The following is a 26875-nucleotide window of genomic DNA, read 5'->3' on the forward strand; positions in this document are numbered from 1 at the left end:
CTTTCCCTTATGAACCAGAGGGTTAGTAAAAAAAATTTGTCATCTGGTGACTGAAAAATACCATATGAGAATCATATGTCGCTAATCTTTTGAGAATGAAATGAGAGAATCACTCTTTTATTAACAAAATAACTACACAATCACTAATGCATCAAAATTATTAAAACATGTGTTTGAGCATATATTCACACGAGGACTTCGAACTTACTTGTGCATTTATTGGACCATCTGTTTTATCTGTGAGATCAAAATCCATGTAATAATTGGAATGGTAAATATCAGCTACATCAAACGATTGTTGACCATTACGACCCTGGTGCCTTTGAAATACATGCTTCGATGTCTCGTCCCCCCCATAGCTTGTGTTGTAATTATGTTTTCTTTTCGAAACTTCTATCCCGTGTTTCGTTAAATCGTAAGTGCCTTTTGCAAAGGTTGGATCCATTGCACTTACTTTGCTTCTTGAACCATCTGATAATATGGATGAAGTATTTCGTCTATTCGCCCATGTAAAGCCGCTAGATCCTGTGACTGGTGCCGGTCCCGAGTATGCGCTATAGCCATTGTAACCACCATTGACCATTTGTGCAGCCTCTGCTTTTGTATCATATAATTTTTTATGTTGCTCTTTGTGTATAGCTCCTACTTTTCCCTTTGTATGATATGCTTTACCATCGCCGTTATCTCTACAAGCATTTTGAGAAATATTCTGCATTTCCTTCACATAAAGGAAAGAGAAGTAAATAAAAAGTACTTAATTTCTTCAAGCAATGTAGCATTGTGTTGTTGTCAATCACAAATCCCAGAAAATAGCAGTTTGTTCAAATTCAACTACTCTATAGTTCTATAGCACCGTTATAGCCTCTATTTGAGAACACTTTGCACTAAATAGTGTATTACAAAACAATAGAGACTTATTCAGATTTCGCTAAACTATAGTGCCGCTACTATAGCTGGTATTTGACAACACTAAGTAAAGAATACCTCTTTCAAAGCTGGTTTGTTTACACTTTTAGGATCCTGAAGAACTTTGTGGACCCGTCTTTGCCTTCCTGATGTTACAGCATCCCGCTCTCGCACTTTACCTCCGATCTTTTTCCTGAGGGTGAGATATAGACTTTAGACACCAAAATTGGAAATTAAGTACATAGTTTCATTCAGAAAAATCATAAGAAGATTATGAATATATAATTTCAACCAGGCTATCTGTCTTCAACATTTGATTACTACAAATACCCAAATTACAAACTGATTAATGTTTCGATTGAATATTCAAAATCATAAGATTATGAATATATATATATGTAAGTGTATGTGAATGTCAACCGGTAATTAGGCCATGGCTGAAGATAATACAACCTTAAACTTCATTCATATGAATAACATATAATAATAAGAATTAGATTGCGAATAGTGAAAAATAGTAGTTTGTTCAAATTCCGTTATGCAACAATGTTATAGCCCCGCTACAACCCTTATTTGACAACAACTTGTATAGTGTATCGCGAAACAATAACAATTTCTTCAAATTCTGCAACGCCATAGCACTACAAAGCCTCTATAGGCGCTATTTAACAACATTTCTAAAAGTGTGGTATACTAATATTTTCTACGAAAGGAAAATATCTTAATAGTTTACCTGTTCATAGCTTCACGGTTTTTAGCATCCATTTCTTTGCTTGGTTGATACTTTGGCAAGAGTGATGGAGAACAGGCATATGGCGCGGTGTTGAAATACTATAAAAGGCACACAATGAAATAATAAAATCAGAATCAACGGTGAGCAAACATCATAAAAAAGACATATAACATTCAGAAAAACAAGCACAGTACTCAAGCAGCACAAAGTTATCTCATGCAAACAAAAGGAAGAACAGCATTTAAGTATCGTATTGAAATTGGGAGAAAAGTAGAATGCACACAGAATTCACCTCGGACATAAGTGCCGAGGAGGCAGTACCACGTTTAGAAGGATCGATGGACAGTAAGGTCTCAAGTAGGTTCACAGCAGTTGGAGGAAAATCTTTACACCTCTCCCAAAGCGAGCTTTCGTAACTAGTCTGAGGCTTAAACATTGTTGCAAGCGGAAGCTTAGTCTTTTTCCAATACTCTTCAGGTGGAGACCCGCAAAGCTTAAAAGTTTTGTGCAATTGTTCCACCTGTAGATTAAACAAGAATATGCAATGAACTATGAAACCAAAGTTTTAGTATTACTTTGAAGAATGAACTAATAGATGCATTATATGTAGTGTCGTCAATCGCAAATTGTGGAAAATAGCAGTTTTGTTCAAATTATGCTACACAACTGTGTTATAGCATTGCTATAACCGCTATTTGATAACATTTTGTACTAAATAGCATATTGCAAAACAACGACGATTTGTTCAATTCTACTAAACTATTGCATTATAGGGTCACTATAGCCGCAATTTAACAACACCGACTATTTTATTTCTCAAGTATTACTTATTTAAGAGGATTGCGTACGATAAATATGAGGGTGAGTAATGTATTACCTCGGTTCTCCCTTTAAGGATGGGTTTACCCATAAAAAGTTCGGCAAACACACACCCAACACTCCATAGATCCACTGAAACTCCATAGGTTGTCGATCCCATCAAAAGCTCGGGAGGACGATACCATAGAGTCACCACACGACTCGTTAAAGGGTGCTTGCTATTTGGACTTACGGTATTCGCTAATCCAAAATCTCCTATCTTGAGAACTCCTTCATTGTTAACTAATATATTCGATACTTTAATGTCTCGATGCATGATACCTCGTAAGTGACACTGCTCAAGTCCACTCAATAACTGTCTCATGTAACATTTTATCTGTTGACGAGAATATGAAACAACAATTAATGTGATACCTATTAATGTATAAAACTAACCTATAACTAAGGAACGCGCCAAAATTATCACAAAGGAAATGACGACAAACCTGCGAGTCTGTGAACTTGATATCAGGGTTAGATACTAAGCCAGCAAGATCATGCTCCATGTATTCAAATACAAGGTATATAGTATTTGATAGTTGTGAAGTGATTATACCCTCTAATTTCATGATGTTAGGGTGGTCAAGCGTGCGGAGAATTATTATCTCTCGTGCCATGAACCTAATGCTCTCGGGTTGAAGTGTGTCAAACCGCACCTTCTTCAAGGCAACCATCCTCCCTGTCTCGACTTCGCGTGCTTGGAAAACACTGCTATATGTACCTTGTCCAATCTACAGAAACATGAAAAATACATTGATTAATGTTGAACAAATGATGGCATTGAGGCCAAAAAATCCTAGCATAGGTGAGTAAATTAAATTACAGAACATGCAATTTATCAAGATGAAACATTGTAGCAACGATCCACAAAAATTTATTTGAATTAAAAAAATACAATCACCATACCATAAATAAAAAATGCATTTTTAAAAGCCAATCATTCATGTGGATGCATTTAATTTAAAACAACATAGAGAGTATAGATTGAATAGAAAATAAACTAAACCCCAAAGGGTTATTCTAATATTGCAGCTTCGAACCCCCCCTAGTGACTAGTCTTTTTGTAAGAGTAAGTTAATCCTTCACAAATGCTATCACAGCCTAAAGGTTTTTTTTCTCTGCCTTGGATTCGGGTAGGGACAACTACCCTCTCATCCTAATTTCTTTTCAATAAAAACATAGGAATCCATGATTTTAAATAAAGGCTTGCAACGTCTGTAAGGCCGATCTCAACTGGAAAATGTTGATATTGTTAAATTGAACATCATATCCCAAGTTCAAACCCCGGCCCACGCAGTTGTGTGTACGATTTTTAGGTGGTATTTACCACTCCGCCTACAGAACAAATAAAATAAAGGTCTGCAACCGCAATCTAGACCACGAAATGGTTTTTGATGTTGCTGAAACCATAATGCGACTGCAATTGAGATTGCATTTGACAGCGATTCTCCACAATAATCTGTTTATGGTAGTATTAATTAAAATGTAAAGCCTTCACAAATGCTATTAGAATCTAAAGGTTTTCTTTGCCTTGGCCTCAATTAGGTACAACACCAACCTAATTTCTTTTTCTATAAAGAAAAATCATAGGAAAATCAATTAGGTACAGCAATCTAAGCCACAACCTAACAGATTTTTATGTTATTGAAAGACTCAAAACCGCAATGCAGTTGCGATTGAGGCCTCACCGGCCCATCTGACTGCTTTTCTCTGCAATATCAAGAATCATGACAGCAACAATTATTTAAAACCTTATGAATCCATGCATGAAGTTTTCAAATGGGGTGATAAGCAAAGCAAAAACTACCTTATCTAATTTCTCAAAAGAATCAGTTTTGAGAGGGACCAAACCATGGATGGCTTCAGCAGCAACAGAAGTAAGCCAAGAAGGCCAACCAGCAGCAATCTGTTCACCTTCAACAAACCTATGTGAAAAACCAATCCTCATATTCAAACTACCCCTTTTCCACTCCTCTGATTTCAGGTCACATTGTTGGGCCCCACAATCTCCTTTTCTTGAAGAATAAGAAGAACAAGAATTCTCCACCGCCATGCTTCTCCCAGAACCACCACCACCATTGTTCCTTTTTCGAGAACTCGAATGAACATATGGTCCCAACGGTGTAACAGCACCGTCAGCCACCGTTTTCTTGGAGTTTACACAACCCATATTATGTAAAATCACAGTGGCTCAACGTAATTTTGTGAATCTCAACGTGAAACCAAACATGCACTCACTCAGATAAATCCAAAATAATCTCACTGTGAAATCAAACATGCACCCAAAGTTGATGTCAATCTCACTGCGAAACCAAACCAAACCAAACAGATAAACCTGATAACCCGAAAGTGAGGCGGTTTTCGGAAGCGGGTTTTGAATCCGCTTCCGATGAAAACTGACACACAGTCAGAGAGGAAAAGGAATAATACCCAGAAACAGAAACATCATGGAAGAAAGGAAAAATGGTTCCTTTTTTGTTTTTGTGTTTTTGGGTATTTTTTTCTCTCTCTTCCAGAAATGTAAAATACAATGTAATCCAACCCTTTTGTTTTGAAAATTGAAATAGCGAGATCTGCGGAGATAATGGTGAATGGTTGAGAGGAATTTGTGGATGTTGATGATGTCTGTATGCATTGTTGTGTTGTGTCTTTTGGTGTTGTTGTAAGAGAAAGAGAGAAAAGGGAAAAAGAAAAGAAAAGAAAAAGGTGTAATGTAACCGTTATAGGAAGATGTGTTACTGTTTTTCCTTATTTTCATTTTCTGTGTGTGAGAGTGATAGCTGTATGCCAACTCTTAACACTTCATTACTCAATTGGGATTTAAGGATTCTCAAATTCACTATATACTATATACATTTTTATTTTTTCCTTCTAAAATCCACTTTTTATCTTTTCGTTTTGGAATTTTTTTTTATAATATCTGTTTTTTTTAAATTCCAAAATTCTATATTGATAAAAAATATTAAAATGTGCATGTTACCTTCTACATATATACTTGTTTCCTTTTTTTTAATAGTAAATAATTAAAAAAATAAATTTTACTAATTAATAACAATATAGGAATGATTAAAATCAATACAACAAAATACCAAAAGTTACAGAGATCAAGTAGAGTTATATGTAAGATTGAGATCATAATTTGGAATGTGATTGGATAATTGATTCAATTTAAATAATATTGAATTTTATCTCATCACTCGTTTTCCATCCTATTTTATAACTATCTTATTTAAGCTTCAATGTTCTTATCAAGTAAGTGAATTATTTTACATATGCAATTAGTTATCTATTATTTTTCGTATGGTTAGATGTTTTATATTTTTATTTATAATCTATTAAACGTAAAAATATATTATCTTTGCTTAACAGGAACTTTCGTGTTCGTATGTTCGTTTTTTTATTATACTAAAATGTGTTTACATTTGTTTCGTTAAAATTAATCATGGGTTTTTTATTTAGTCTTTTTTAATTTTTAAATGTAGTTTATCTCGTAATTAATTGACTTTATATGAATAGGATATGATGTATTAAAATTCTCTGATGCATAGATTTAAACAAATTCATTCAAATAATACTTATTTTAGAATTGAAATAAACATTAATGATAAAATGTGCAACATATATAGACTATGTCGATTACGCAATCGCAATCCAAATTATTCTAATGTTGCAGATAACTCTATTCAGTCTCTATAATTTTTTGTATTGTTTCTATTGATTTTAATCATTTTTTATATTATTATTAATTAAAAATTAATATTTTTTATTATTTATTTTTAAATTTTGGTTTTTTACACAAAAATAAGAAAATATATATATATATATGTGTGTGTGTGTGTGTAGAATTCAATAATGCGACCAACTACAAAACGGCATATTGAAAATACGATCTAGTAAAAATTCAAAAAATAAGACATTTTAGTATGTTTTTTCAAAGTAGAGTATTTTAGATTATTTTCAAAAAAATAAAGGAATATTATAGAGAAAAAATAGTTTGATTTTTATCACTGCAATTTTGATCATTCATTTTTAAAAATATTGACATTTAATTATCATCTTAATTTGAGGTTTAATGTTGATGATATGGCAATAATTTAAGTAGTTTCTAAACAAACTTACATTATAACGTAAAAATTTATGCTATGTGGAATTTTAATTTACTCAATACCATTTTAATAAATTAAAAATAAGTAAGTAAACATTTATTTTTGAAATTTATTTTCTTGATTTAATTTTTTTTTAAATGAAAAATTAAATAATTTAAAAAAAATTACTTCTCTTGTTTTATAAATTTATCAAAAAAATAATTTTTTTTAATTACGCTGATGAAGGTTTAAAACAAAAACAAAAATTGAATACAAGTCTATAGTAAATTAAAGTAATTTAAACAAAAAATTATTTTGTTTCAAACAAAAGTAATTTCCAAAAAAATATTTATTTTATTATTATCATAAATTATTAAAGTGGTATTAAATAATTTAAATTAAAAGAGACATAAGATTGATTTGATGAGTGAGGTGGAGAGTTAAAAAGTTGAGTGATAAGCAAGTCACAATTTCTACCCATACCCACAACAAAAACTAAAAATATTAACATTACCAATTATTAATATTACATAGATATTTTTATTTATTTTTTATTATTAATGTATAGTTATAACTTAATATTTTAAGTATTGAATAATATGTTATAACAAAAGTTTTAAGATGTTTAAGTAATTAAATTTAATTACATTTAAAAAAAAACTAAAATTATATATGACCCAATAAAATTAATCGATTTAAGTATTATATTTGGCCAAAAGCGACCCAACCCAACTCGTGAATATCCATTACTAAAATTACATTTAAGTCTATTTTGTGTAGAAATTTTTATTTTATAATTGATCGAGTTTAAATCTAAATTGTCCAATATATATTTGGTGATCATCGATGTCCCGATTTATGAATGTTTTTTTTTTAATCTTCAAAAAAAATGATAAATTTCATCATAATTAACTCACACAATTGTGAAATCTCGCGTTTGAACCCAAAACAAGATGTCCAACCTAACAATTTCTATTGAATTACGACTTAAGAATTGAATGCATAGATAATTTAGATATGGGGATAACTTAATTAATCCAGGTCAAAAGTATTAAACTTATTAATCACTTTGACCTAAATACTATATACATATATATTAAAATTTTAACTATATATTTGTTGATATTTTATTCTTTAATTATGACTTCCTCCATTTGTTTTATGTCTCATTTTTTAAAACTTTTTTGTTATTTTTATTTATGGATTTTGAAATTTAAATTATCCTCTAGACTCAAAAATAAGTATATAGTAGTAACAATTGAAGGACTAAAATATATGTAAAATTTAATTCCACCCTATTTAATTTTCTTATTATCAACATATTCTTCAACAAAACAAATTCTTATACATAATTAAATCAAATGTTTAATTGCAGTTTTGATCTCTCTATTATAATTAATCTACAAAATTGATCTCCTATTTTAAAAATCTTTTTGGTTCCTTATTCATATTTTTGAACTAAAAAAAATAACGATTTGACATATTTTTAATAACATACCATACAATTATATAATATTGAATTATCTAGATGCATTAATTATTCATATGTCATTAATTAAATATAAAAATATGAAAAATGCTAAAGTTGAAATCTAAGTTTTTACGATGTTTTATTCAAATTTCATGAGTGTGAATCATTCTACATCATCGTATTATAAGTCACGTTAATTAAAACATTCCAACGTCTTCATTTTTTAGTTAAAAAATTAGAGGAAGTGACCAAAATTTTGGACTTTTAAAATAGAAGGATCATTTCTATAAATCAATAAAAATAAATGACTAAAACTGCAATTAAGTATAAATGAAAAGTATAAATAGTTTAGAAAATATTTTTTTTATTGAATTATTAAAATTAAATGTAGTTAGGTCTTCACAACTTTAAACTAGAAGATAATTCTCTAACCCTAAATTTCTTTCATCAAAATATAAATAATAATAATAATAATAATAATAAATTAAATGCCACAAACCATTATTTTTAATATATGTACAATTAGCTATTTTTGCATTGTATTTATGTTGATTTTTAGTATATGTACAATTAGCTATTCATTTTTAATATATGTACAATTAGCTATTTTTGCATTTAATATATGTTCATTTTTATTTGTTGCTTTAAGATTTTGTATACAAACCAAGATAATCAATAAATTTTGTTATTTTTTATATAGTTATTTATCATTTTTTATAATATCTTTAATAATTTTGTATCACATTTCATCTATTTATCTCTATGTAATAAATAACTAAAGACATTATTAACAAAATAATAATTAATATTGCGTTAAATTTTGAAACTAACAAATAAATAAATAAAGATCGACAAACATGACAATTAAAATATAACAAATAAAATATTAATGATTCTCTAGTCAAATATATTGCTGATTATTTATTTTAGAGAGAAGAATGTGAAATAGGTAATAAATAGTTAAAAGTTATTATAGGCAAACAACTTATCAATTTTTTAAGAAAATATATTAACGTTGTTAATATGTGTGAATAATCTTACAATAAAAAAGTGAATCAATAGTCCCTTAAATTAAAAAATATCAACTAATTTAATTAATTTTTAAAAAATAAAATTGTACCACGATTTTAAAAGTTTGGTGCTTATTTTAATACAGTAAAAGACTATTTTGATTCAATTGTATGTGTTTATTTATTTTGTTTCAATGTTTACTCAACAATATTTAAATAGATGAACTAAATTGGTTGATACAACCTCCTTCCTTAAAAAATCAACCTAACAATTTCGGTTTAAATAAGTTGTCACTTTGTGACTTGGAAGTGGCAACTCTCCAACTTTTCTCATTGAATAATTATAATGGGGAGCTACTAAAGTCTTTGATTTCTTTAAGTAAAACAAGCTCAAGACATTTCATTAAATAAATAGAGAAAATATAAACAGAAATTTGATAAAGAAAATACTGTGAGAAGGTACAAAATAGATGCTCTAACATCAATATGAACACTACAATTTGCTAATAGTCTAGCAAAATCAACTATTTCATTTAAGCTTTCCAATTACTTATTTATTTATTTAAGCATATGGTAGGCCTCCCCATATAAAATGTAAAAATGGCATTTCTCAAATTTAAAAGAGTTAAAGTGTGGTGCCCTATTAATATAAAAAATTATACAATCATTTCCTGATAATTATTTATATGTATGACTAGCTTTAAAAATATTAATTATGATAAAAGTTGAATATTTTTAATGATTTAATAATTGTAATTAAGTAATAATATAAAGTTTTTTTACACTAAATATATACATATATATATATATATATATATATATATATATATATATATATATATATATGATTTATATCCTACTTCAAATGTTTTGACTTGAGCTTTGTGACAAATTTTCAGTCTCGTTCTTGAAATTGGGTTTTGGAGGCTCAAATTTGAGACTTTGGTTTTTGTTGATTTTCTTAATTCTTGTTTTAGTTTATTTATTTTATTAAAGTAGAATAAATACTCACTTTTGGTCTCGAAAGTAATAGATAGCATAACAATAATTTTTTAAAAAAATAAAAATATTTTAAAATCTCTAAATCGTTCAATCCTTAAACAATTTAGTATGGACTCAAATAGTTTTACTTTTTCCATTGGTTTTCATGATATATCATACTTATGAACTTTTTCTTCACTCTAATTTCCTATCTACTTCATCTTTCTCTTTTTCTCTCTTTGACCAGAAACCGTTGCAATTTTTTGCATTGCCTTGTTGAAATGGTTATCTTTGAGCTACAATAGATGAAAATGGGATATTATGACAATTTACTTATTGAAAATATTTTTCTATTTCGTTTTATAAAATTTATGTTCATTTTATTGATTAATAAATTTGTGCTTATTTTTTTGTTTGTTTTTCTTCGCTCTAACTTTTGTCATAAATGATTGTCTATATTTCAAAAAAACAATGAAAATATTATAAAAAAATTATTATTTTTGAAAATACATTTTTATTCATTAACATTTATTCTCCTTTCAAGGAATATAAAATTAGTTTAGTGAATCAGGTGAAAGAGTTAAGGAGTAAAAACATTAAAAAAAAAAAAAAAAAATTAACAATATTAATCACTAAGATTGACTGTTATAAAAAATATTTTATCTTTTCTCTATAATAATAATTATTTGTAGGATCTTTCATCTAATTAAAATAAACACAAAATTTAAAAAATAAAACAAAAAATATTTTCACAATATAAACCACCGTTAATTTTCACCATTATGTTATTCACAAAAGAAATAACATCAAGTGTAGAAAAATTTAGAATTTGATTGAATTTTATTTAGTATCCTATATTTTAGCTCATTCATCATTTGGGGGAAAAAAAGTCTTCCAATTAAATTCTCAACAAATCATTTGAAATTAAAAGGATGTATGCAGCTGCAATTGGACAGAGGGTGGGTGGATCATGATGATGACACCGACATGACACACCACAACAACACTCTTAATGGGGTGGAGAAATTAGGCTAACACTCTTTAATATATATATATATTAATTAATTATCATACTTTTAAGGATTTTAGTGTTTTTTTCTTTTCTTTCTTTCTATCACAAATGCAATGTAAATTGTTAAAATAAAATAATTTGTTTCTTTGATGATCCAAGGATTAACCTAATAAGACATTAAACTAATTTGGTCCTTAAATCTTCAAAATAACAATAAGTTAGTTTATGATGTTATAATGATTATAGACTATTTTAAAAATAAATTATAATTTTTAAAGATTTTATGACTATAAATTGTATTTTTTAAAGATTATTCTAATTATTCGAAAATTAGTTTGAATTTTTTTACTAAATCCAGATACCAAAGTAACAATACTCTAGACTTACAAAAATGAAAATGGTGATTAACAATTTCAGAAATATTTTCTACAAGTGTATTCAAACAATAATAAACTTTAAATATTTATGTTACAAGATAAGCTCATATAAACTTCAAACAAGCTTTTCTGATTTTCCAATTGTTTCAAGAATCTAATATACCAAAGTTCTATACATAGCCCACTTTGCGCCGACCTAAACCGTGAACTAAAAGGATATAAAATTGATTTAATAGCTGCGGTAGAAGAGTTAAAGAATAAAATGATAAAAGGTAAAAAATTCTATCATCACCTTCAATATATTCCAAACAATACTAAATTTATTAATATCAGCTATTAAAAGAAAATCAAATATAATTCAACAGTATATAACTAGAATCAGATTTCAACCATTAAAGTTGAACTTTACAAGGTTACAATACAAATACAACAATCAAGCCTCAATCTTATTCCATAAGGTGGAAATGGCTACACAAGTAAATTATAAATTCATACAAAACATTGGCAAAATAATTCATTCAACTTCCATAACTTACAAAGAAGATCAATCTTGTGATGCTAGTTTATCAATTTTATTTATACTCTAGAACTGTCCTCTACAAGAAGTATTAGACAATACTAGAAGCATCATAGTTTATCAATTTATAATAATGTCCATAGATCAATTTAAATGATCTTCGTACCTGTGAACAATATTGTCTTATACAAACAATTCCATAATTTCAATGTACAAAATGTGTTACATACAGAAAAGAAAATAAACTAGAAAACAATAAGCATGCATTCTTCTTACTACCAAATTCATAATCAAAACAACTTCATTCTGTACCGGACTTTTATACGATGATTTGCTCTTCTTTTAAGCGTAAATGTACAGGTCTCTGATTGTTGTTTCCGAACTCCATATCTTTAAGCAAAGGATGCTTCTCTGCTGCCACAGGCTGCGGTTTTGATGGCATCGAATTGCTACTGGCTGTGTTGTGGCTGCTGTGTCTAGCGGCAGGGACGTCGTGGTTATGTTTTCCCTCATATGTAGTTATGACAGCTTTTGGGTCTGTTGATGCTCTCTCGACATGTTTACGCACGTTGCAGCCTGCACTAGTGCACTTGTAATAACTCCTGTGAACAGAAATTCAGCATTAGACTAGTTCAAAAATTTGAAAGCAAAAGCACATGAAAAATTATTAACTATCAATTTTTGCCAAATTGAAAGACTTGACCACGAAAGCAAAAAACCAACATGAGAATAAACTTAGTGTAGCAAAAATGCGAATGTTACGTTGGATGTGTGGAAATACAAGACGAGATAGGATTATGAATGACAACATTAGAGAGAGTTAGGGTAGCACATATAGTAGAAAAGATGGTAGAAACTCAGTTTAGGTGGTTTAGGCATGTGGAGAAGAGACCTGTAGATTCTGTAGCGAGGAGAGTTGATCAAATGGAGGATAGTCAAATCGTTGGAGGCAAAGAAAAACTACAAGGGAATCTATTAGGAAAGACCTAGAGATTAATGAGCTGGAAACGAGATATGTTATTGGCGTCGTTGGACCATGTAGCTAACCTTAGTTGGAAAAAACTTGGTTGTTGTTGTTGAAAGACATGTCCTCATTAGTACATATTGACAAAGTGAAATTTGTACATATTAAATAACAATTATAGCAAAAAGTATCACCACAAGAGACCACTAGCTTCAAGAAGGGAACAAACAAAGCAACTTTTATTGTTTGCATACTCTAAAACAAATACCGAACACGACATTAACACAGAAACGTAGACACCAATAATAACTAAAGAAAATAGAAATGATTGAATATAACCACATGTATCAATGTTAGTAACCACATGTGTCAGTATCCGACAAAGACATGTATCAAACACCGAACACACACCTTCAATATGAAGTATCGGTGCTACACTTCTACATGGCTTTTTGGGCAGAGTTGAGGGGGCAAGGAATGGAGCAAAATTCTTGAAATTAAGGTCAGAGTAATACCAAAACATGTTTGCAAGGATGTTGTTACACAGAATTGGAGAACAAAATTTTGAGTTCAGAAGTTATCCCAATGAAAACAAATAGATACATATAGTGTCATGCATAAATGACACAAACATGTCTCAGACACCAACTAATGTGACCAGAAACAGCAGCAACATATTCGGAATGACATCAATGTATGCAAGGGTACCCAGAAGATTCTTCTGGATAAGAATACTAAAGAGAACTCTTTTTTCTTTTCTTTTTTTTTTTTTTAGGTATACAAAAGAAATTAAATTTTATTTTAAGTTATTAGATGCCATTAGACATGATTCATGATAGGAAACTGAAATTTTTTTATCCATGTAACCAATTCCAACTCGAGGAAAAAAATTGTTGGTGTTGTTATAGAAATATAGGATGTCATGACAAGTTTCTATGTTTTCAAAATTTAAAATCCAAAAGGAAACTGTACTCATTCACAACTATACCACATGTACAAAATAGATAGTTAAGAAAAATTTCATGTAGAAAGCAAGTAAATGAATGATGGTGGGCTTATCAGGTTAAAATGAAGAGTTTCTTCCTATTTTCATTTGCAATTTCTAAATGCAAGAATCATGTTTTTTGGTCTTAATCCCCTAGTTCCCAGAAGAAGGGGGGTCATGGTAATTTGGAGTTCAGCCGAGTGGTAAGTAATATGACAAGTGACAAATCCCGTAAAGCAAGGATGGTGAAAGTAAATCTAATTGTTAGTATTTTTTGGTCAAAACATTTCGATTTAAGAAAACTAAAAGCATGTGAATTTGACTTAAGTTTTATTAGATTTTATATGTCACTTTAATAAAGTCAAGTTCTTTTGTTTTTTTTAAGCCAACGAAAGGGTGCAAGGTATCACTAGTGCTAGCCATCCCAACATGGTTGGCACCGCTGACTCTAACAATCCTTGGGTGTGTTTGTTTCAGATTTTTTCAAGCCAAAAATCATTTTGTAGGGTTTGAAGGGTGTTTGTTTTAGATTTTTTAAAATAATTTTGTTAAAAAAATCATTTTTTATCTAAAAATAAAAAGCTAACAGTAGCTTCTCACATTTGCCTCTTGCGATAGATGATAGAAAAACCGAAACACAATTAAGAAACATGGAACTTTTAACTCGTTAACAAGAGAAAACGATGCAATTACCTTTACCTTATTTTGAAAATTCCAAATTGCCCTTCGTTAATTGTTAATAAGTTTTTATCTATCAGTTTACATCAATTCAATTAGCTGAGTTTTCTCCTTCACGCTGTGGCCATTTTTTTCTCGTTCCACATCCTTGTTAGTTTTCTCATTCCATGCTACCCTCATCTAGGTTTTCATCCTGTAAGTTTTGTTCTTATTTTCGATTTTTCTACATCGTTCTCTTTTGGTTGTCCGTGTTTATTTATTGATTTTTTAGAAGTACTCAATTGCACTGATCAAATGTGTCTACGAAATGATCATTGTAGTTTAAAAAAATCATTTTTACAAACTTGTATACAAACAGGTTAAAAATCATTTAAAAAAAAATTTATTTTTATAATAGTAAACAAACGAGAGTTAAAAAATTATTTTTTTAAAAATCTCTAAAAAATAATCTCTACATTATTTAAAATAAAAATCATTTTTATTTAAGCTCAAACAAGCGCACCCAAAAGATCAAACATAATTGATTTTGAAAAATAAAAGAAAAAAATACAAAAAGAAACAAGAGGGGCATCAAAACAATCCAAGCACATCAAGAGAATAAAAAATTAGGAAGATGAATTCTGTTTTTGAAAAACTCCTCAGATAAAAAGAGAGATAACATTCCACCAGAAAAATCCATGGCTGAAAAATCAAGTGTACTTATATTTCCTTGAAATAGAGTATGTAACGACTTTCTAAGTTTTCCAGCAAAACCTTAAATGAACGAATATATAATATAAAACTAGAGAGGGAGATAGCATATTACAAATTAAGACGTATTAAATTAAATTTCGAAGATTGGATTTCATGTCAGAAAATCAATTATGCCACCACAGTTGTGCTGATTCACCTAATAATACTATGAAACTGCAATTTTTAATAAATAATCTGTTTTGATAAACGTCATAACTAATAAGGTTCAAAGTTCAAACATTTTGAATTTTAGAGAAATGTGAACCTAAGAAACTTTAAAAAAAGAAATATTGTAACATAGAAGAATAATTAAAGCAATCACCTTGGATGAGGATTTCCCTTCACCACTTTCTGACCATACTTTCGCCACCTGTAGCCGTCATCCAAAAGATCAACTTCACTTCTTGTTTGCACAATGATTTTGGGTTCTGTGACAGTCTTCTGAGATAGAGGTACTTCAGGAACCACAGGTTCAATGCTCCTGAAAGACAGAGATCTAGCATATATCACAAAGAATTATAAAAACAAAAGTGTCTATGAAACAATAACACAGACACAACACAGACACCTGACATGACACTAACGCTGATATATAGACACTAGTAATAATTTTATTAAAATGGAAGTGATTGATGTAACCATATGTTTTGGTGTTGGACATTGACACGTGTCGTACACAAGACACGCCATCAATCCAGGGTGTCAGTGCTACATAGAAAAGCCTAATTGTGCGACAAAAGATTAACATAGAAAAACTTGCCTTCTCTTAGGGTTTGGCTCACAGTCATCTCCCTCTTCCTTATTGCCTGCATCACCAACTTCCTCACTCTCACTCAATCCAGGCAATGGCCTAGGAGCGCCTTGGTTAGAGGTCTGGTCACTCTCAACCACAGAACAATCAGGCACACTTTCACTAGTTTTGTTTGAATTTGCAAACCAACCTTGTGAGTTTGAGTCAGACTTAGGTTGAACATTAGCATTTCCATTCACGTCACTATTATCTTTGATGCGCCGATTTGCTTGCGGCTTCTCATGGTTATGCTGGCCTTTATAGATAATTTCAGTTATATGACCATCAGGAGCACGCTCAACTTTTTTCTTCACGGGACAATTCAGATGCGTGCATTTGTAGTAGCTCCGCGGATACTCGCTCCCCTTAACCTGCTTCTGTCCATACTTACGCCAGTTGTAGCCATCATCTGCAGGTTTGTCAATTGGTAATGAAGATGGTTGCTGTTTCTTATCAGAATACGAAAGCTCTGACGTTTCCGTTTGAGCATTTCTAGGTTCTGATATAGGTGCTACTACTTGCACCTCTGAAGTTTCATTTCGAGTAAAAGATGGGTTCTCTACTGGTGGTTCGGTTGGAGCTTCAAGTGAGACCGGCTGGTAATCTAGTGAGACTGGCTGGTAATCAGGTTGCATGTGCATATGAGATTGTGCTAGGACAGCTTGAGCTGTAACTTGTGCTAAAGCCTGTTGGTGTGACATCCCAAAGGGACTCTGCATAATTACATTGAAGAGATAATGAAAACCTCGCAAGATTATAGCCACAATCCTCAAGGGAAAAATATCACATTTAATACATAATTTCACTTCATGAGTCTCACATCTTCTTATTTGCGAGTTAAAATGAACACATATTTTAGATAACAAAAACAAAAAATGTTTTCACAAAGTAAACAGACCCTAATATGCCATAATGACTCGTGAACAAGGACCGTTGTTTGAATTGGCGTATTTGAACTAATTTGGTGGCATAAGCACTTGTGAGACTGTTTAAGAGAGCTTATGACATGTCCATAAGTTGTTTTCAACTTATTTGCATAGCTCTTCAAGATAGCCTATAAAAACAACTTATTGTTTATATGAAAACAGTTTGACTTTATTTTATCTTTTGTTATAGAAATAGTTTATCCAACTTAAAACATAACGAAATCTCTATAACATGGATCAAATTAAAGTAATAACTTATATATAAGCACTTATATGATAAGTGCTTATGCTATAAGCGCTTATTAAACTATTTAACCAAACAAGACCCAAGTAGAATGCTAAGCCATATATCCAGTCACTGAGTTGCTTGATCAATTTTCATTGCTACTAAACCACCCCATCAAAACCACCCAAAAGAAAATCAATGTAATGCAACAAAAAGTCATTTCACTTTACAACAATATAATATCCACAACTTTTTATTTATAAAAGTGAGATCTAAAAACTACAACTTCATCAATCCCTTCAGAAAAAACCAAATCAAGAGGGATAATTGTACTTAATCAACTACACACAACATAATCTAAAATAGAACACACTAAACAAAATTTGGATCAAAATTAAATTATTGAGACTATTACAAATGAAATTTCCTGCAAAAGCACAAACAAAGTTCAAAATTCAGATCAAATCTAAGTTTTTAAAAAAGGATTGAAATTGAAATAAAAATAAAAACAAAAACAAAAACAAAAACTTTAGAGATGAAATTAAAAACCCTTTTGAAAAAAAATAGATAAAAACAAAAATTGGTGAATTGAATTACCTGAGGAGAAAAGAAACCAGGTGAGTTAAGAAAACCAGAAGGACTCAAACCAGGAGGAATAGTGAAAACTGGAGAACGAGCAATGACCAAGTTCATAGGTCTACTCTGTTTGAACCTGTAGGTCCCATCATCTTCTTTACTATCGACGGCGGTTGAGAAAGCGAGAGGAGAAGCCATGGCACCGGCGAGAAGCTGAGAGAAGGTGGCGGATTCGGTGGCGAAGAAGCTCGAAACTAGTGTCATAGGTCCAGGACTGGCGGCGCCGGCGAAGAATGCTTCCACGGAGGGACGTGGTGGGAGGGTGATCGTGGGACGCGGTGGTTGTTGTGGTGGCGTGTCGGCGTCGGTCGAGTTGGTGGTGGACATGTTTTATTTTTTTAATGTTTTTTTGCGGCGGTTGTTTTTGTTGTAATAATAATAAAGACAAAAAAAATAAAAATGGAAAAAAAGAATATTGTAATTTGTAATAATAATGAGAAGAAAGTGTGGAGAATGGAAATGAAATGATGGAGTTTTGGTTTCGTGTTTGTTTGTGTTGTTATCTTCAAACTCACCGCTAAGTCCACTCTACTTTCTACAATAACTCTATTTTCTTGCTCCACTCAAATTTTACGTTTATAAAATCTACATTTTTTTTAATGTATTTATTGAATAATAATGATTGTTATAGAATTTAATGAATATATATTATTATCTGTGCAAAATTATTTTATATTTATATTGAATGTAAATTATTTATTTTTTTCATGACATACTATTAAAATAAGATGAAGTATGGTTATATGGTGAAATACATATTTTTATGTTGAGAATAAAAATAATTGTAATGATATTCAATTATAACTTGACTATGCATTAAATAATGAGATGGTTGTCGTTGATTTAAAATATATATAATAAAATATAACAGATTATATAATTATGATATAATATTAATGTAAATTATTTTATATTGAATTATTTTGATATTTTATATTTTTTTCTTTAATTAATAAATATAAATATATATCCAAAAAAAGATATAAGAGTTCATTTCTAAAGAGAATATACCCAATGGTGTATATATGGAGATAATATAAGTGAGTTTTACCTTGCCTATAAGGTATTTATTTATATATTTTTCTCTAAATAACTCTTAAACCATGATGGATTCATAATTTTCTATTAAATTAACAGATGTAATATTTTTTTTTCTTTTAATTGTCTCTATTTTACTCTCCTTTAAAATAAAAAGGTAAAATCTATTTTGGAATTCTAAACTTTCATGTGTGTTTTTAAAATTTAAAAGATTTATGATGAATTTTATTGGAAATGTTCTAAAAAATTATATTTATTAACCAGTTGATTGAATTAAAGTGACTAAAGAATTTTAGTAAATGATATTGTTTATTTAAATTTTAAATTATTAAAACTCATTTCTCTTAAAAATCGAAGGGTTGAAGTAATACTATTTTTATTTCTTTTTATACAACTAAATCAATAAAAATTGATATATTTAATTCATATTAATATATTAACTGATGTTGACTTATTTGTTTTTTGTAAATAAATAGAGAAAGTATTATATTAATAAATATAATTATGTTTATGTTTTTATAAGATGCTTATTTTAGAATTATTTGTTTAAAAGATACTTTATTTTTAATATAGGAGTAATTCCAAAGAGAGAAAAAAGGAAGAAAGAGTATAAGATCTTGTTGTCCTTGTTTTTTTTCATAGATAGCTTTTGTGTCATTATTGTTTGATTTGTTTCCGATTTTCATTCCAGAATTTTATTATTGGATATATTCATCCGTTTCTAATGTCAAATTTGGAAAAGACTTGAGTGTACGTTTTTCTTCGATAGAAGACTTTTTGTAAATTAGTTTTGGTAGAAAATAATCATCTTTAAGTTTAGTTTAATAGTTAAGAGAGAGAAAAATTGTGCAATGTTAATCAAATTTATATATTTAATAAAAGCTATTGACTTTGTTATTTCACAACAATTATTTCATGCGCTTCAAATAAAATTAAAATATAATTATTATCGATAAAATTGAATTCGCAGTTTTTTTTATGATTCTCAAACTTTAACCACCAAACAAATTTTATATTCCATTATACAGTGATAAAATATATTACTATTTTTGTGTGTGCAAACGTACCAAAATTTATATTCGAGTTACTTAATTTAAAAGTGTTTGATAAATTATTAAATTTTTATTATTAGTTTTTGAATAATAAATATCACAATTATATTTTTTCAAAATAAATTATCATTATTATTCTAAACATCGTATCAAATGATACAATATCTTAATGAGTGTATTATAAGAACTTCAACATAATGTTTGTTTTGTCGGACAAATATATGTTACAAGAGATTTCAAAAATGAAAAATAATTTAAATATTTATGTTATAATCATTATAATTAATTTCATTTTTGAAATATATAATAATAAAAATAATAATAAAAAAAATATACTTTTATAATTCTTTTCTAGATGTAGAGCAAATCCAATACCACATATTCTTAAACAATTAATATAACTTTTAAGAATCCAAAAATTATAAAAGAAACTAAGATTAACAAAAATATATGATTAGCATAAAAAATAGTTTTTAGTATCAAACATATCTTAAATATGTTGGACGTATGCATTTTTTTTAGCCTATTCATTTTTAGATTATATCTCTAAGATCCTAATAATTTAGAATTTGATAAAAAAAAAGTTAAATTAAATAAAAAATAATTTTTAGATGTAATTCAAACTAGAATTCACGCGAACGTTTTGTTTTTAACTGAAATTTATTATAATTTATTTTGAATGAAGTTTTGTTTGGTTTTTATAGAAGAAAAATCAAAGTTTATTAATCAATTGAGTCTAAAAACTAAATTCAAGAGCAATAAAAAATTAATAAAGATTATGAAAGGTTTTTAATTTAAATAGTTGTATAAGCTCTTTTAAGAGTTTAACTGTTGCCAATTATTATATCGGAATTGAAAAAACACAATTCCTTATATTATATTTTGATTTAATTGTAGTTTTAGTTTTTTATTTTTACTGATTCATAAAATTAATATTTTTATTTTAAAAGTTGACAGTTTTGATCTATCACACAAATGTTTGAACTAAAAATAACGATTTGATATATTTTTAATGATGTGACATACAATTCTATGATATAGAACCATTTAAATGCACTAATTATTCATATGTCATTAACATAAAAATATGGAGAGAAATAAATTAAAGTTGAAATATAAGTTTTTACGACGTTTTATTCCAATTTCATATTATATCATCTATCATATATCATGTTATTTAAACTATTCCAAATTATCATTTTTTAGTTAAAAAATCAGAGAAAGTGACTAAAACTGTCAACTTTTAAAATAGAAAATTTAATTTATTGAATAATTAAAAATAAGAAATTAAAACTACAATTAAATTAAATATTTTTGGATATATGCCTTTTTTATTTAATGTAAATTTTGTAATTGAATATATTAGTTTTTTTTTCATAAAATCAACTTTTCTCTATGTAGTTTTGATTTTAATTAATGATTTTAAAACCTAGTTGCCGCCACCAACAAAATTTATTCTTCTTACTCGTAGTCCTTATCCATCCATTTACGCATGAGTGTTTTAAGGCGTATTTTTCTCCATACATTTAAATATGTACATATTTTCGCGTTTATTTAATATTGTCGGTCTTCGTACACTTTTAGAATTTTTTTTTGCCTTGATATAATATTTGTTTGATTCGCATGACTAAATTAATTTCGATAAAAGGAAATTCAAATTTAATAAATAATTTATCTTCATCAACATTACAGCTCATAATATTTTTGTACTCCCATCATTTCTATTGTTATCATAGTTATAGATTTTTTCACAAGTATTTTCGCATTTTATAGTATTAAATTAGATGTTGTAGTTTGTTCGGATATTCGTCATTTTTGTTTAGTCATATTGAATTTTATTATTTTTTATTGATATAATTTATATTACTTTGAATAAATAAATATTAATTTTTAATAAAAAAATTGATTGGCTTAATAGATAATAATTTTTTTATTGGGTACAGTTTTTTTATTTTATCTAAATTTGATTTTAAATTTATTATTATTATTAATATTATATTTAGAGCATTTTATTATTATTATTATTATTATTATTATTATTATTATTATTATTATTATTATATTGTTGTTATATTTAGAGCATAATACAAAATATGTATATGTTTTTTTTAAATTCATTTAAAAATTATTCTTAATTATTATTATTTTTTAAATCCATTTTATTGGTAGCACACTATTTATTACTTTAATCAATTTTATTTTATTGGATAAAATTTGTATACATGAATATTATATTATTGTTCAATAAACATTTAAAAGCATTTTTTTAAACTATTCTATTTTTTTTATTGAATTTAATTCATATATACGTGCCAAAATTATGTACACCGTTATTCAATTAAAATTATTACATAATAAAAAATATTTGACTTTTATCATAATTACCTCTAAAGTATTATTTTTACTAATTCACGAAATTGATTTCATATTTTAAAAATTGACAGTTTTAGTTATTCCCCTCATACTCTAGAAGATTGTATTGTAATTTTATATATGTTAATTATTTTATGTTATCGTACTAAATATCATATTATTTAAACATATTAATATTTTATAGTTGTGTGTGAATTTCTTTACTATTTTAACTACAGACAACAAAAAAAAGACTAAAAACATGTTCTTTTGGCTTTTACACACAAAAATATTTAAATTAATTAAAATTTATAGAACACTATATTTTAGATAGACTAAAAATGCATTTTTATGTCTCGTAAATATAATTTATATGACAATTTTAAAATTATTTAAAATATTAGAATACATGTTCGAATCTCGTTATGTGAATTTTTTTATACCATACTCTTTAAGAAAGAAGAAGAAAGAAGAAATGGGAGATCTGGGATGATAATAGCTCCAATCACTAACTTTTTCCATGGATGAAAAAGAAAGAAGAGATGAGTAGAGAGAAAATCAAGAGAAAGACAACTAATTATTACTCTTAATAAGTAAAACAAATATAATTGAGTATGAAGGAGTAATAAAAGTTTGTTTCTTTTTGCACTTGCAGTACCAAACTATCAAATACCCGAGGTCCGAGAATATGGGTGTTTTTTAATATATTTAAGTATTTCATCTTGTGTATTACAACTAAAATAATAATAATAATAATGAATTTTATTATGTATAATATAATTAATATTTTTTTATCACAAAATTTCATTAATTTTTTTTTAGAGATAAGAGTAAGGACAAACACTTATTGTAAAAGGAGGGGATTCTTAAAAAATAATTTAATTTTTTTATTCTTTATCACAAACTCGAGAGATAAAAAAGTAACAAGAGTAAAAATATTAATAATAATAATAATAATAATAAAACCTTTTTGTTTTTAAGATTATAATTTTAATATAAAAACAAAAAAAAATTATAATTTTTTTATATATTCAATTATAACGAAAAGTGATCTAAGAGTCTATAAATTTAAAATTTTAAACTTCAAATTTTTTTTTAAAAAAAAAATTTACCACTCAAAATTTAGAAGTTTTTTACAAAATAATTTTTTGTTATACATTTTTTTAGTATATAATTTTGTCATCATATATAAACAAATTTAATACATCGAGTCCATATAGGTTCGAATAACCCTAAACATGCTCCAATGCTACCAATAACAATTCAGATAATGCCTTAATGAGACCGGCAATTAAAGCAAGAGATCATTGGTGGACCACTCAATCTCACATCTAAATTTTTGTTTTTGTTTTTGTTTATAAATCAGGTATTAATTCTCCACAAATATCTTTAACCGATGAATTTTTAGATAATGATTCAAACTTAAGACCACTAGTTGAACAGAAAAAATATCTTATCATATTATCCGGAAGCTCATTTATTAAGTCTTTTAATTTTTCTTGTTACTAATGAAAAACTAAAGATTGAAAAAATAAAGTGATAATAATAAGTATTAGTACATACTTTAAGTAATAAAAAGTATTAGTACCCACTATGGTGAATATTTTCTGTCTAAAACTTTATAAACTAACTAGTAACTTTGTGATATATTGATGAAATGATTTCTTTGTGCATTTAACATTTAAGTTTAGTTACAGTTTTAGCTTTATATTTTTATTAATTTACGAAAATGGTACGTCTATTTTAAAAATTGTCAATTTTAGATATTTTTATAATTTTTTAACTGAAAAATAGTTACTCGACATACTTTAAATAACGAGTTATATAATATAATGATGTAAAATGATTAACACCCATAAAATCGAAATAAAACACTGTAAAAACTTAAGTTTTAATTTTAAAATTTTTTCATATTTGTAATCTAACTAATGACACATGAATAATTAATGCATCTAGATGGTTCTATATCATGAAATTGTATTTTACGTTATTTAAAATACGTCAAATCATCAATTTTCAGTTTAAAAATTTGAGAGAAATACCAAAATTGTCAATTTTTAAAATAGATGGACCAAAACTGCAATTAAACCTAATATTTATCTTGTTCTAATAAAATTCCAAGTCTTTTTACTTAATTTCATTACAATTTTTTAATTTAAAAATTGTTATGAGATTAAATTTTTTAAAAAATAAAAAATTTCGTTATTATTTTGGATCATATATATCAATATTTGTTGACTAATTTTTGCTAGAGTAGTAGTTAGTGAAGTAACAATGTCAATTATAAGGAATGAGGGTTTGAATTATAATTGCCCCTTTTAAAAAATTCTTGTTTAAAACTGAAAGTTTAACTCAAGATTGATCTTGGTTATAACGAAGATTGATCTTGGTTAGTAAAAAACCGCAATATCAATTTTATAAATATAAAATCTGATTGTAAGCATAACATAAATAGAGATAGAGATAGAGAGATTACACACATATATATCATGGTTCACCCAAATACGGGTTACGTCCAGTCCTCACAAATGTGAGATTCTCCACTATGTGCTCTAGGCAAGATTGTTCTTGATTGTCACACTATTTTTTCATAGATCAATCTTGATCTTTACACAGTTTCCACCCTCCTACCTATAAAGGATTTCCTCATTTTTACCTTGCACTATTTCAGAAAGGATTTTGCGAGCTACCTTTCAAAACATGAAAGGATTTTTACAAACTACTCAAGCTTATGTTAACACAATAACCTTGAGTTACAAAGTGGTGATTTTGAGAATGTTTAGACAAATAGATTCTATAAATAGAACTCAGTTGGTACTGATTCTAACACAACACAAAGATTAAAACAGCAAGCTAAAAACTAATTTCGAGATACTTGAGTATGATTGAATGATTGATGTTTTTTATGGCACTTTGAGTTGTGTCTTGTTCTTTATCTTTAAGTTGTATTTATAAGCTTCAATAGAGCTTTAGGACAGCTCATATATCCGTTGAAATAGGGCAAGCTGTCATGAAGGAGTGGTTGGATAAAGTCAGTCATAAAGCAAGAGTGATTATGCTGAATCCAAGAACGTTTTTGACATCCAAGATTGTTCTTCGAATTTGTTGGAGATGAGCTGACTTGTACTTGTGATTGTGTCAGTTATCTGAGATGATTGCTTGCTTTTCAGTCACGTGTGCAGGTCTAGATTGAAAGTACAATCAGCAGTGTACTTTACAGCTTGCAACTTTGTACTTGCAATGACCTCACTTGAAGAATGATCTTGTTTTATACTTTTTATGAAGCATATCTTTGATCATTCAAATTGTAGAATAATTATGACTTAGATTGATCCTTGCTTATTCTTTGATGAAGATATGAGATGAATAAAGCTTCCAAGATCCAATCTCTAACAAAGAAACTGATTATTCTTGTTTATGCCAACAATGAAGATCGTTCTTCGTTTCCCAGAACTACGTCAAGATCAATCTTCGTTTTACTGCTTTTGCTTTCTTGATTTTAATGAGATCTGCTTTGTAAAGCTTGATACCTATCTTGTTTTAACACAATCAAATGCACATGTTAAATACCAAAACATTTAGAATCATAATTAATAGTCTTTAATTAACATTTTGTTTAATTATCATCAAAACATTAAATTGAAATTTTGTCTTAACAGTTAGTTTCATATTTTTTGTATTTTGTATTTTACTAATTTATCCCTCTTTAAGATATTAGTTTGACTTTTACTTTGTGTTAGGGCCAACACCCTCTAAGAGACTCTTTTAAACACATCTATATGTGTGAAGCCATCTCATATTATTTTTTTATTCTAATTACCGGCAACTCATTTTTATTTTAATTGAGTGTAACTATTTATTTTATTTTTAATTGTTTTTAGATATAATTTTTTATCTTTAAATTTTTCTTTTTACTTTAAGATATTTGTATGAAAATTTTATCTGCACCCACAGATTAAGAAATAAATTTTGCTTCTTATCCCCATATTTAACGTCAGCAAACTATTAAGAAGATAGAAAGAAAGAAATCTATCCAACTTATTCATGGATATCAAGAAGAAAGATAAAATGGTACTTGCACCTTAAAATATAGGGTTAGGTTTCTTTTAAAAATGTTATTTTTAATGACAAAATAAGAGTAGGTTGAGAATTGGGTCTTAATTGTCATCAATCTCATGGATGAGATAATATACTACTTAGATTTGCCGAATGACGAACCTCAAAATCACTGAAACTTAGTTTCTATGTTCACTACGTAAGTATTTATATTTTTATTTAAACTTTTTCAAGTGTTTATGAGTACAATTATTCATAATTAATATTCACTTGAAGTTAATTTAATTAATTATGATAGTTTTTAAAATATATTGTGCTTGTAGGGAAGTTACGATGACCAAGTCAGAAAATAATAACATAGTGTTATCTTCAAATAAGTATATAGTGTAAAAGATATCGATGTATATGTTTATTTTCCGTGTCTCCGCCAAGATAACAATAATAATTGTGGATATTATGTCATGCGGTTTATGAAATAGATCGTCATTGA

General features: G+C 27.9%; 2 protein-coding genes across 3 annotated transcripts in view; both read right to left on the reverse strand.

Annotated features, from left to right (window-relative positions):
• LOC101496721 (cyclin-dependent kinase C-2 C) overlaps nt 1-5266 on the reverse strand; it is a 6579-nt gene extending 1313 nt beyond the window's left edge. Inside the window, exons 1-7 of one of the 2 annotated variants that reach the window (XM_004491800.4) lie at nt 4305-5266; nt 2944-3228; nt 2517-2834; nt 1932-2159; nt 1640-1737; nt 985-1099; nt 209-709 (exon numbers count right to left, since the gene is read on the reverse strand). In XM_004491800.4, coding sequence (XP_004491857.1) covers nt 209-709; nt 985-1099; nt 1640-1737; nt 1932-2159; nt 2517-2834; nt 2944-3228; nt 4305-4667 — 1908 coding nt within the window. In that variant the 5' untranslated portion in view covers nt 4668-5266. Of the gene's footprint in view, nt 1-208; nt 719-984; nt 1100-1639; nt 1738-1931; nt 2160-2516; nt 2835-2943; nt 3229-4304 lie in introns of both variants that reach the window. The other variant, XM_004491799.4, reaches the window with a different exon arrangement.
• Nucleotides 5267-12049: 6783 nt separating this feature from the next.
• On the reverse strand, nt 12050-18385 carry LOC101497258 (probable WRKY transcription factor 4). The gene is made up of 4 exons (XM_004491801.4): nt 17849-18385; nt 16070-16812; nt 15632-15790; nt 12050-12552 (listed from the first exon to the last, which is right to left on the reverse strand). The coding sequence occupies exons 1-4, from the start codon at nt 18212-18214 to the stop codon at nt 12270-12272; spliced, it is 1551 nt and encodes a 516-aa protein (XP_004491858.1). The 5' UTR covers nt 18215-18385; the 3' UTR covers nt 12050-12269.
• Between the last annotated feature and the right edge of the window lie 8490 nt (nt 18386-26875).

Source organism: Cicer arietinum, chromosome 3 (genome assembly GCF_000331145.2).
Source record: "Cicer arietinum cultivar CDC Frontier isolate Library 1 chromosome 3, Cicar.CDCFrontier_v2.0, whole genome shotgun sequence".
Lineage (NCBI taxonomy): Eukaryota > Viridiplantae > Streptophyta > Magnoliopsida > Fabales > Fabaceae > Cicer > Cicer arietinum.